The sequence below is a fragment of the Nothobranchius furzeri genome, chromosome 10, assembly GCF_043380555.1.
Source record: "Nothobranchius furzeri strain GRZ-AD chromosome 10, NfurGRZ-RIMD1, whole genome shotgun sequence".
Classification (NCBI taxonomy): domain Eukaryota; kingdom Metazoa; phylum Chordata; class Actinopteri; order Cyprinodontiformes; family Nothobranchiidae; genus Nothobranchius; species Nothobranchius furzeri.
In genome coordinates, this window is record NC_091750.1 from 72139719 (window position 1) to 72150159 (window position 10441).

Sequence of the window (10441 nt, forward strand, 5' to 3'; positions counted from 1 at the left end):
GTGTGAAAAAGCTTGATAAAATGTGTTAGTAGTTGGTTAAGCACCTTCCTCAGTAGAAGTGAACGCACCAGGGGTGAACAGAGACCCATCTAAGATGGCGGCCGGCCACTACAGCAGCTCCACTAGGCAGTGCCAGTCCTCGGGGCATATGATCTTACTGAAGAGACAAACAGAAGTTTTGTGTTTGATTGCTTTAGAATGGATTTGTGGTAACACTTTACAATAAGGTACGCAAAATTGTGCATCTTTACTTGGGAACGACTTAGGGGGTAATGAGTAATGAAGTAGGTGTAGCGTTATCAAGATCCTATTGTCTGCCCTTAACAGCTGCCCCTTCACACAGTAACATCGCCAAGGTCGGACGCTTGTTCAGTATGTTTACATTCCAGGAGAAGAGACAGAAGAGAAGAAGAACGCTTTTCATTGATTAATCAAAGTACTTTATTTGTGATAAAGCTAATCAAAGCATATGTTGATCATTAATAATCAGTTGAATGATCTGTGAAATAAAAATGTCATGAGTTATGTGTTTAATGAATAAACAGGACTGCACCAGACAGACTGATCTACATTACCATGGAAACGCATGACACATTGTTTTCAACCAATCAGAACTTTCGTCTGCCGTAGAGAGAATCTGGGTTGTTTAATGAAGTTGTCCAATCCGGTTTACTAAGAATTGTAAACAACTAGGGGATATAAAACAAGGCAACGCCATTTTAAACTCAGTTCCATTTTAACCTCAGTTCCGTTCATTTGGAGGTCCTAAGGATTTCCATCGTCATCATTAAGAAAGTTACAGGCTGGCCAGCTGTACTTTCTACTTTAAGCTGAGAACTGTCAAGCTGGAGATTTCCGTCGTTTGAACAACGAGACGACGTTCCTTCAAAATAAGAGCTGAACTTGCTGACGCCTGCCGACTGCTACCGGAGCTTACCCACAGACGGGCTTTGTAGTGCTGCGACCGCTGTTTCACCAGCTCCAGTACATCCGAGGTCCGAGGACCTGGCATTTCCTGATCTACACGGGAGGCTCCACAGGGTACGTGGTCACGGCACAAAATGGCGGCTCATGTCATCAGCTCCTGAAGCCTCGTGGTAGCCTAGTCATAACAACCAGATTCGCTACGTCAGCCTAGAGATTCTGAACAACACACACGCACACACACACCAACACGAAACATCCAAATCCATATGCATACATCACAGAGATAGTCCTGGTAGATTGTAAGAATTTATAATTATAGAAATTAAAGATTCTTAAACGATCCCAACTCTCTCTTTTCTTGTCTCTCAGTCAATACAGTGTTTAAGTAAACTCACTGATGATAAAAACAACCACTTCTGATTAGAATATTTAGATCTAATTACAGTGTACAAATATACAACTTCACATCGTTACACAGGGAAGAATAGGTAGTTAACCAGTAGTTACTGGTGAAAATGCTCATCAGTCTTTTTTCAGGGTCTAATAGGTAGTTAACCAAAACTTACTGGTAAACACCCAGCAGTCATTCAGGAACTAATAGGTAGGTATCTATGAATGCAATAAAGAACGAATCCCAAATGAATGTAGTACCTGTGGACTCTTTTGTAAACTTCATGAAGGACGCAGATAACATCACAGTGATTTAACATCACTGTTTCATCTTGATTTCACTCGTCTGCCCTTTCGTCGTCCATCATCAGCATCCGTCCGTCTTGAGATGACGGAAAGTGAAGCCTCCTCCCAAGTACCTACTGAGGAACAAATCTGTACCTACTAGGTACTTAACCATTACTTACATGTTGTTACACGGCCATTTACCATAAAAACTTTGAGCTTATTCACACATCATTTTCTTTCATCTTGTGTGTGGTAATATTCCAGAGATGGGTGACCAAAATCCTGCAGGTTACAGTGATACCTGGCTCAAATCAATCACTAACAAAATGGTCAATGTTTATGGTACTTTTTTAAATAATCAGAAAAGTACACAAAAATGAACTTTTACATTTATAAACTTTGAAATCAACATGCAAATACACTCTTAAACTACCTATCCTTCCCTGCTTCATTACTCATTACCCCCTAAGTCGTTTCCTAGTAATGAAGTTTGCATACCTTATTGTAACGTGTTACAATAACCAAACAGTAACCCCGGCTTTTAATCAACCGAACAATTGTCTGGTAAAGCTGCTAACTGCAGCTCAACAACAAATGTCCATCTGCTCGCCTGTTTGCCTCTTTGATTTTACACAACACCTACAAGTTGTTCACATCCACAGCCCAGTGGAGGAGACAATGGCACAACTTGACATCCGCTGAGCTTTTTAAATATTTACCCACGTTATGTTCCTGTGCGCATTTGGCAGACTGCTCAGCATTAAGTATGCTGGTGAAAGTGTCTCTGATTAATGGATGAGGAGTCTGCCTTGGCCTTGGTGCTGCCACAGATGGTGACCTCTTTCTTTATTCTCAACATGCAGGCAAGAGGAGGAGACGCACAAAAACGCTAGCCTGGCCTGCCAGACCCGTCCTCTGCTTAATTCTGCACAGAGAAAGTCTGGTGACTCACAGGCAGAGAGGCACATGAGGGGCAGGACTAGCCAGCTAAAAAATAGCCAATCAGAAAAAAAGACCATCTGTTTTGGTCTAAACTACAAACTTTCTTTATTAGTTCTGCAGGGGAAAGCTGCACTTAGAGCCAGATTTAATCCACCAACCAGCACGTCAGCTGTTTGGTGAGCACGTTGTGGTCACCTGTTTCTCAGTGATGCATGAACTAAACCAACCTAAATAAAGTTTAAGAAAAGATCAATTTTCCAGTTGTGTTTTCCTGGTGTGGGAGTGAAAGGGTTAATCCCAGCAGATGTCAGCATTTACACAAAACATGAAAACTTAAATTCTGTGGATAAAACCGGAGTCGCACCGGGCCTGTTGGTGACAAGCTTGTTTTATTTCTTGTCAGGTCGCGTGAGACAAAGGAGAATTAATGCAGACAGACTGCAAACATTCTCCTTGCTCTTTGGTCACAAACTGTTCTAATGACGTTATTTGATCTCCAACTGCTCCCAAAGCTGATTTCTGACGCTGTCCGACCCACAGGAACTAAAGTGGGACGGCGGGTCTCAGACACTCTCAATGCAAGTTGTCTGTGACCTGGCCAGATTTAAAATCACCTTTAAAGTGTTATAAAAACAAAAATCATAAATAATCCAACAAAAAATGTGTCGTCCTTATTTTTTTGACAATTTTTCTGCTCAATGCAGCATCCAAATACAATTATTTCTGTATCTTTGCTCAACTAATCAAACGTCAGCACCACGTTGTTGTCTTCTACATACTTGCTGCTTAAAACATTTATTTAAACTCATTCACCAGAAAGGTCCACGCCTCTACGGAAAGAATGACATCCGTTATTCTTAAATCCAGATCTGACATCCGTAAAAACAAAAATTGATTTTATTACCACGAGGAGGCCTTAGAGAAGCAACTGTTTACCCCCCAACAATCTGGAAAGGGTCAAAGGTCCATCATTTAACAGAGAGACAGACTGGAAAGATGAGTAAAAATCACTGAAGACTTCTAGTGAAAACAAGTTCACCCCGAGGTCAGGGGTCAGTGCTGAGAGAAATCACTAAAATAGCCCTGTCTTGGCCTCTAGGGTAAGCAGGTTAAAGGTCAACAATAATAAGGGGATAATTTGAAAATGTATGAATAAGTAGTCAGAAAAGGGTGGAATGCCTTCTCCTGGTCAGGGATGAGGTCCTGCCCCAAGTTGAGGATTTTAAGTATCTCTGGGTCTTGTTCACAAGTGAGGGAAAGATGGAGGGTGAGATTAACAGGTGGATTGGTGCTGCATCTGCAGTGATGCGGCATTGTACCGGTCTGTCGTGGTGAAGAGAAAGCTGAGCCAGAAGGCAAAGCTCTTGATTGGTCAATCTACGTTCCTACCCTCACCAGTGTTCACAAGCTTTGGGTGGTGACAGAAAGAACGAGATCTCGGATACAAGCGGCTGAAATGAGTTTTCTCCGCAGGGTGGCTGGGCTCTCCCATAGAGATAGGGTGAGAACCTCGATCACCAGGGAGGAGCTTGGAGTAGACCCGCTGCTCCTCCACATTGAGAGGTGCCAGTTGAGGTGGCTCGGTCATCTGGTCAGGACGCCTCCTTGACGCCTCCCTGGTGAGGTTTTCCAGGCACGTCCAACCGGGAGGAGACCTAAAGGGAGACCCAGGACATGCCGGAGGGACCATGTCTCTTGGCTGACTAGGAAATGCCTTGGGATTCCCCAGAGGACGTGGCCCAAGTGACCGGGGAAATGGAAGTTTGGGCCTCCCTGCTTAGACTGCTGCCCCTGCAACCCGATGCCAGATAAGCAGAAGAAAATGGATGGAGGGAAGTAGCTGTTTGGAAGTGCTGCAGGATGAAATCTAAAAATCAGCACGTAAACAGAATCTGAACCAACCAGGACACATCAGGAACGAACTCTTGATATGAAGATGTTTACCCATAATGCACATCAGCAAGCTTGGAGAAAACCAAACAGCTGATCCCAGCTGCCAGCACGGTGGTGGAGGGCTGGTGGTTGGGGCTCCTTATGAGTCAACCAGGGAGTCCTGTGAAGACCAGAGTCTTGTAGACTGAGATGTGAGTCCGTCAGCCCACACAGGCTCAGGAAACAGAACAATGATCCTGAACAGCAGCAGGTCTACAACAGAATGAATGATTTCTCCCAGCTGAGTACATTGACTCAGCTTTCATTAAAACTTTCATGTTGCTCCTGTTTGCTGCTCTACTCCATGTTTCCTTCTCGCCTGCTGTCCCTGCACTCAGCGTGATGTTCTGAATAAATGAACACCAGCTCTCTTAAGCCTCTGAATTAATGAAGAGTCCATACCTCTGCCAGAGCGCCGACACTCCAAGTGCCAATTTATGTGCGCACGGACGCCGCGGCATGCCAGCGCACAATGTCTGTCATCTGTTTCACTGTTGATTTAGGAAAACAGAGGAAGCTGTGAGCCAGGAGGAAACGGATGCACGGGATTGGAGGGATACAGGAGCGTGAGTTTATGCAGAGTACAAGACTGGACTTAGGCAGGAATGCAAACCGATGTAGTTGGATCTGGTCTGAGGAGGATTTCACCAGTTTTAGAACAAGATATAACGCAAAACCAGTGGTGCTATTTTTTCTCAGCATTTGAAGAAAAAAAATCATAAACTGAGAAAAAGTTTAAACTTTTTTGATTACTTGCTGAAACTTTTAGGAACTCAAAGTTCAACTACTAAAGTTTTCCATCCATGTCCAAGGTTGGGTCATAGAAGTGAACTAACCTGGAGGGAATGCCGATTCTCCCTCCCTTCAAAAGCTCTGATACTTCTCCTGAATATCCTAAGTCTGAGAGGACCGAGAGTCTTGGCAGAGTTCTGGGTTTGACCCAGGATCTGCTACCTGTACCAGGGAAACTTCCAGAAGAGGTGTACAGACTCATTTTGATGAGGAGGAGCAGCGGCTTTACTTCGAGCTGCTCCAGATGCCTCCACAGCTCATCTCCTTGTCTCTGGGACTGATGCTGGCTATCTTACTAAGAAATATTATTTCTTCTTTGATTTAGTCTCACAGCACATCATACAGAAAAAACCCTGTAAAACAATGTATGAAGCTCATACATTGTCCAGTCAGGTTTTCGTAGAGCTCATTCTACTGAAACAGCTCTTCTTGGGGTCTCTAATGACCTTCTGACTCACAGTGATGCAGGGGACTGTTCTGTTCTGGTCCTGCTGGACCTGACTGCAGCCTTTGACACTGTTGACCATCACCTGCTACTGGAGAGGCTGAGAGACTGGGTAGGCCTATCAGGAACTGCTCTGGAGTGGTTCTTTTATCTTTCTGAGCACTCCTTTTCTGTGGCTGTCTCCAAGTTGAGGTCCTCCACCACCTCCCTTACCCATTGTGTCCCACAAGGTTCTGTGCTGGGGCCTCTACTCTTCCTCCTCTAGCTGCTTCCTCTTCAGCACATCCTGAGCTCCTTCAAAGGAATCACCTACCATCTTTATGCAGATTGTCGTCTTCTTTTTCTTCTTCTTCTTCTTCTTCTTCTTCTTCTTCTTCATCTTTGTTCTTCTTCGTTGTCTTAGTCTTTGTCTTCTTCTTTGTCTTCTTTTCTTCGTCTTCTTCATCGTCGCCGTCTTCTTCTTCTCCTTCTTCTTCGCCTTCTTCTTCTTCATCTTTATCGTCTTTGTCTTCTTATTCGCCGCCTTCTACATCTTCTTCTCCGTCGCCTTCTTCTTCTTCTTCGTCTTCTTCTACTTCGTCGCCTTCTTCTTCTTTGTCTTCTTCTACTTCGTCACCTTCTTCTTCTTCTTCTTCTTCAATGTCGCCGTCTTCTTCTTCTTCATCTTCTTTGTCTTCTTCTCCGTCTTTGTCTTCTTCTCCGTCTTTGTCTTCTTCTTCTTCTTCTTCTTCTTCTTTGTCTTCTTCATCTTTGTTCTTCTTCGTTGTCTTAGTCTTTGTCTTCTTCATCATCGCCGTCTTCTTTTTCTTCTTCTTCTTCTTCTTCTTCTTCTTCTTCTCCTTCTTCTTCTTCTTCTTCTCCTTCTTCTTCTTCTCCTTCTTCTTCTTCTTCTTCTTCATCTTTGTTCTTCTTCGTTGTCTTAGTCTTTGTCTTCTTCTTTGTCTTCTTTTCTTCGTCTTCTTCATCGTCGCCGTCTTCTTCTTCTCCTTCTTCTTCGCCTTCTTCTTCTTCATCTTTATCGTCTTTGTCTTCTTATTCGCCGCCTTCTACATCTTCTTCTCCGTCGCCTTCTTCTTCTTCTTCGTCTTCTTCTACTTCGTCGCCTTCTTCTTCTTCTTCGTCTTCTTCTACTTCGTCACCTTCTTCTTCTTCTTCTTCAATGTCGCTGTCTTCTTCTTCTTCATCTTCTTTGTCTTCTTCTCCGTCTTTGTCTTCTTCTCCGTCTTTGTCTTCTTCTTCTTCTTCTTCTTCTTCTTCTTTGTCTTCTTCATCTTTGTTCTTCTTCGTTGTCTTAGTCTTTGTCTTCTTCATCATCGCTGTCTTCTTCTTATCCTTCTTCTTCGCCTTCTTCTTCTTCATCTTTATCGTCTTTGTCTTCTTATTCGCCACCTTCTACATCTTCTTCGTCGCCTTCTTCTTCTTCTTCGTCTTCTTCTACTTTGTCACCTTCCTCTTCTTCTTCATTGTCGCCGTCTTCTTCTTCTTCATCTTCTTCTCCGTCTTTGTCTTCTTCGTCTTCTTCTTCGTCGTCTTCTTCTTCGTCTTTGTCTTCTTCGTCTTCATCTTCTTCTTCTTCTCCGTCTTTATCTTCGTCTTCATCTTCTTCATCTTCTTCTTTGTCTTCGTCTTCTTCTTCATCTTTGCTGTCTTCTTCGTCTTCTTCTTTGTCTTCATTGTCTTCTTCTTTGTGTTCTTCTTCTTTGTGTTCTTCCTCTTTGTTTTCTTCTTCATCTTCTTCTTCTATTTCGTCCTCTTCTTCATCGTCGCCGCCTTCTTCTTTGTCTTCTTCATCTTCTTCATCTTCGTCTTCTTCGTCTTCTTCATCTTCTTCGTCTTCTTCTTCATCTTCTTCATCTTCTTCTAATTCTTCGTCTTCTTTGTCATCTTCTTCTACGTCTTCATTTTCATCTTCTTCTTCTTCGTCTTCTTTTTCATCTTCTTCTTCGCTTTCGTCTTCTCCGTCTTCTTCTTTGTCTTCTTCGTCTTCGTCGTCTTTGTCGTCTTCTTTGTCTTCTTCTTCGTCTTTGTCGTCTTCTTTGTCTTCTTCTTCGTCTTTGTCTTCTTCATCTTTGTTCTTCTTCTTTGTCTTCTTCATTGTCTTCTTCTTTTTTGTCTTCTTTTTCATTGTCACCGCCATCTTCTTCTTCGTCTTCTTCTTCTTCTTCATGTTTGTCTTCTTCATCTTCATCGACACCATCTTCTTTGCCACCTTCTTCATCTTCGTCTTCTTTGTCTTCTTTGTCTTCTTGTACTTTGTTGCTGTCTTCTTCTTCATCTTCTTCGTCTTCGTCTTTTTCGTCTTTTTCTTCGTCTTCTTTGTCTTCTTCTTTTTCTTCTTTGTCTTCTTCGTCTTCTTTTCCTTCTACTTCGTCGTCTTCTTTATCATCGCCACCTTCTTCTTCACCTTCTTCTTCTTTGTCTTCTTCTTCATCATCTTCTTTGCTTTCTTCTCCTTCATCTTCTTCGTCTTCTTCTTCATCTTTGTCTTCTTCTTCATGTTCTTCTTCTTCGCGTTTCTTCTTCGTCTTCTTCTTCTTCATCTTTTTCTTCTTCTTTGTCTTCTTCATCTTCTTTGTCTTCATCTTCTTCATCTTCTTCGTCTTCTTCATCTTCATCTTCTTCGTCTTCTTCATCTTCATCTTCTTCTTCTTCTTTGTCTTCGTCTTCTTCTTCTCCGTCTTCTTCTTCTTTGTCTTCGTCTTCATCTTCTTCCTCTTCTTCATCTTCATCGTCTTCTTCATCTTCTTCTTCTTCATCTTCTTCTTTGTCTTCTTCTCCGTCTTCTTCTTCTTTGTCTTCGTCTTCTTCTTCTCCGTCTTCTTCTTCTTTGTCTTCTTCTTCATCTTCTTTGTCTTTTTCTTCATCTTCTGTTTTGTCCTTTTCTTCGTCTTCTTCATCTTCATCTTCTTCTTTGTCTTCTTAGTCTTCTTCTCGTTGTTGTTGTTCTTCTTCTTCGTCTTTGTCTTCATCTTCTTCGTCTTCTTCTTTTTTGTCTTCGTCTTCTTCATCTTCTTTGTCTTCTTTGTTCTTCTTCTTCTTCGTCTTCTTCTTCTTTGTCTTATTCTTCTTCGTCTTCTTCATCATAAAACACCAACAGTTGTGATGAAAATGAGCAGGGTGGGGTGCTGGAACGTCGATGGACCAGCAAATCAAGTAGATTGGATCGACATTCTGAACACAGCAGATGAAGACCGGATCCATCATCCTGTTTCTCCTCTGTCCCGACAACTCCCAACATCGTGCTCAAAAATATCCCCCGATGGAGGCTGTACAGGGTACCAGCTAGGTCAGCGTGAACTGGCTGTCGTATCTGATGGGCGGTTCATTTGGAAAACTCATCCTGAAGTCTTCAAAAATCCAGAAATCTTAAAACTCCCTGAAAGTCTGAGAGTCTGCAGGCAGCAGTGATGTTTCCTCCACTCACCTCCTTGTCTTCTACATGAAAAGAGCTCTGTGATGAAGATCCAGTCAGATGAAAGCCTCGGCTCCTTTTGGTCCATCTATTTTCCTTCCATTTTTCATGAAAACATCTGAAAGTCTGTCGTTGATCAACAAACGTGAAAATGACTTCTTTTTCTGCTAGACCATTAGAATTCTCCTTTGTCAAAAACACAAAAAAGGACCAAACAAGGTGAGGGAAGGTAATTACTGTTGACCTAGCAACCAGACTAAAACAGAAGCTGCTGTAGGTGGGTTTGTTCTGTGCTGTAGGAGTTCGGTCGTTTCTTTAAATCATGTAGATTTTAATTTTGTCATCTTTTTTCTATCCTTTTCCATCTGATCCTGGTTTAAACCTTCACTCTTCTCATGGTTTTTATTTAAAAATATTTTTTTCTGAATTTAAGAACAGTTTGTTGGTTTTAGAAAATTAAAATCAAAAATATAAACCAAAGTAAAGTAGAGTTCCAAGCTTGTTCACTGTTTTAAAGTTTTTTTTTGGGGTCTGCTCCTTTTCCCACAGCCTGCCTGAGAGTCTGCTCAGACTGTTTTTTATTTGCTACGGCAGGTGGAATGTTCCTAGCCTACATGAAGTTAAACTATTTAAATGTAATATTAATATGTTCCTGGACACGCTGGTCTGGTTAGTTAGACCAGTGTTTGAAGTGGAAAACACACACACACACATTACCCTGACGCATGCAGACGAACTGACATTTTATTCTACGCACATCGCAGGTGTAGCTAAATCACCCAAGAAAAGATTCCCATCTGAACATCTGAGCTGGACACACACACACACACACACACACACACACACACACACACACACACACACACACACACACACACACTCACACACTAATTAAAAATAATGCTGATTGCATTGACTAGAAGACAGGTGATGCTTTATGTATTTAAATGATGATCAGGCTGCTGTAAAATGTAATCTCCATCCACATCCAGACAGAATTATCCTCTATTCTTTCTCTATTTTCTCTGCCCTTGTCTGGGCTGACATAGCTGATGGTGCGGTACCCTTATGAAATGTGTAAGGGGTTAATTTACATCTAATTAACCATAAGACATGAGATTCCATAATGTATATGGAATCAATCTTGTGGACCTTTGGGTTATTTTAACCAGAAGATTGGAACTTTTTATTGCAGGGATTATGTAACACTTTGTATTAACCTTAGAGACAAGAGGAGAGAGTCACCTTTAAAACATTTAAGAAGACTTATTTCTAAACAATTTTAAAGAATTTTAAACAAGACTAACTCTAAC

The 10441-nt window shown here is 42.0% G+C and overlaps 2 protein-coding genes and 1 pseudogene across 2 annotated transcripts; all 3 read right to left on the bottom strand.

The window, feature by feature from the left end:
• Positions 1-5963: 5963 nt before the first annotated feature.
• LOC139072136 (uncharacterized) lies at positions 5964-6209 on the bottom strand. Its single transcript, XM_070555402.1, has one exon. It carries the CDS (start codon positions 6207-6209, stop codon positions 5964-5966), a length of 246 nt encoding a protein of 81 aa, XP_070411503.1.
• Positions 6210-6226: 17 nt separating this feature from the next.
• LOC139072135 (nucleolar protein 58-like) lies at positions 6227-6947 on the bottom strand. Its single transcript, XM_070555401.1, has one exon. The coding sequence runs from the start codon at positions 6727-6729 to the stop codon at positions 6229-6231; it is 501 nt and encodes a 166-aa protein (XP_070411502.1). The 5' UTR covers positions 6730-6947; the 3' UTR covers positions 6227-6228.
• Positions 6948-8078: 1131 nt separating this feature from the next.
• Positions 8079-8903, bottom strand: LOC139072134 (nucleolar protein 58-like; annotated as a pseudogene).
• Between the last annotated feature and the right edge of the window lie 1538 nt (positions 8904-10441).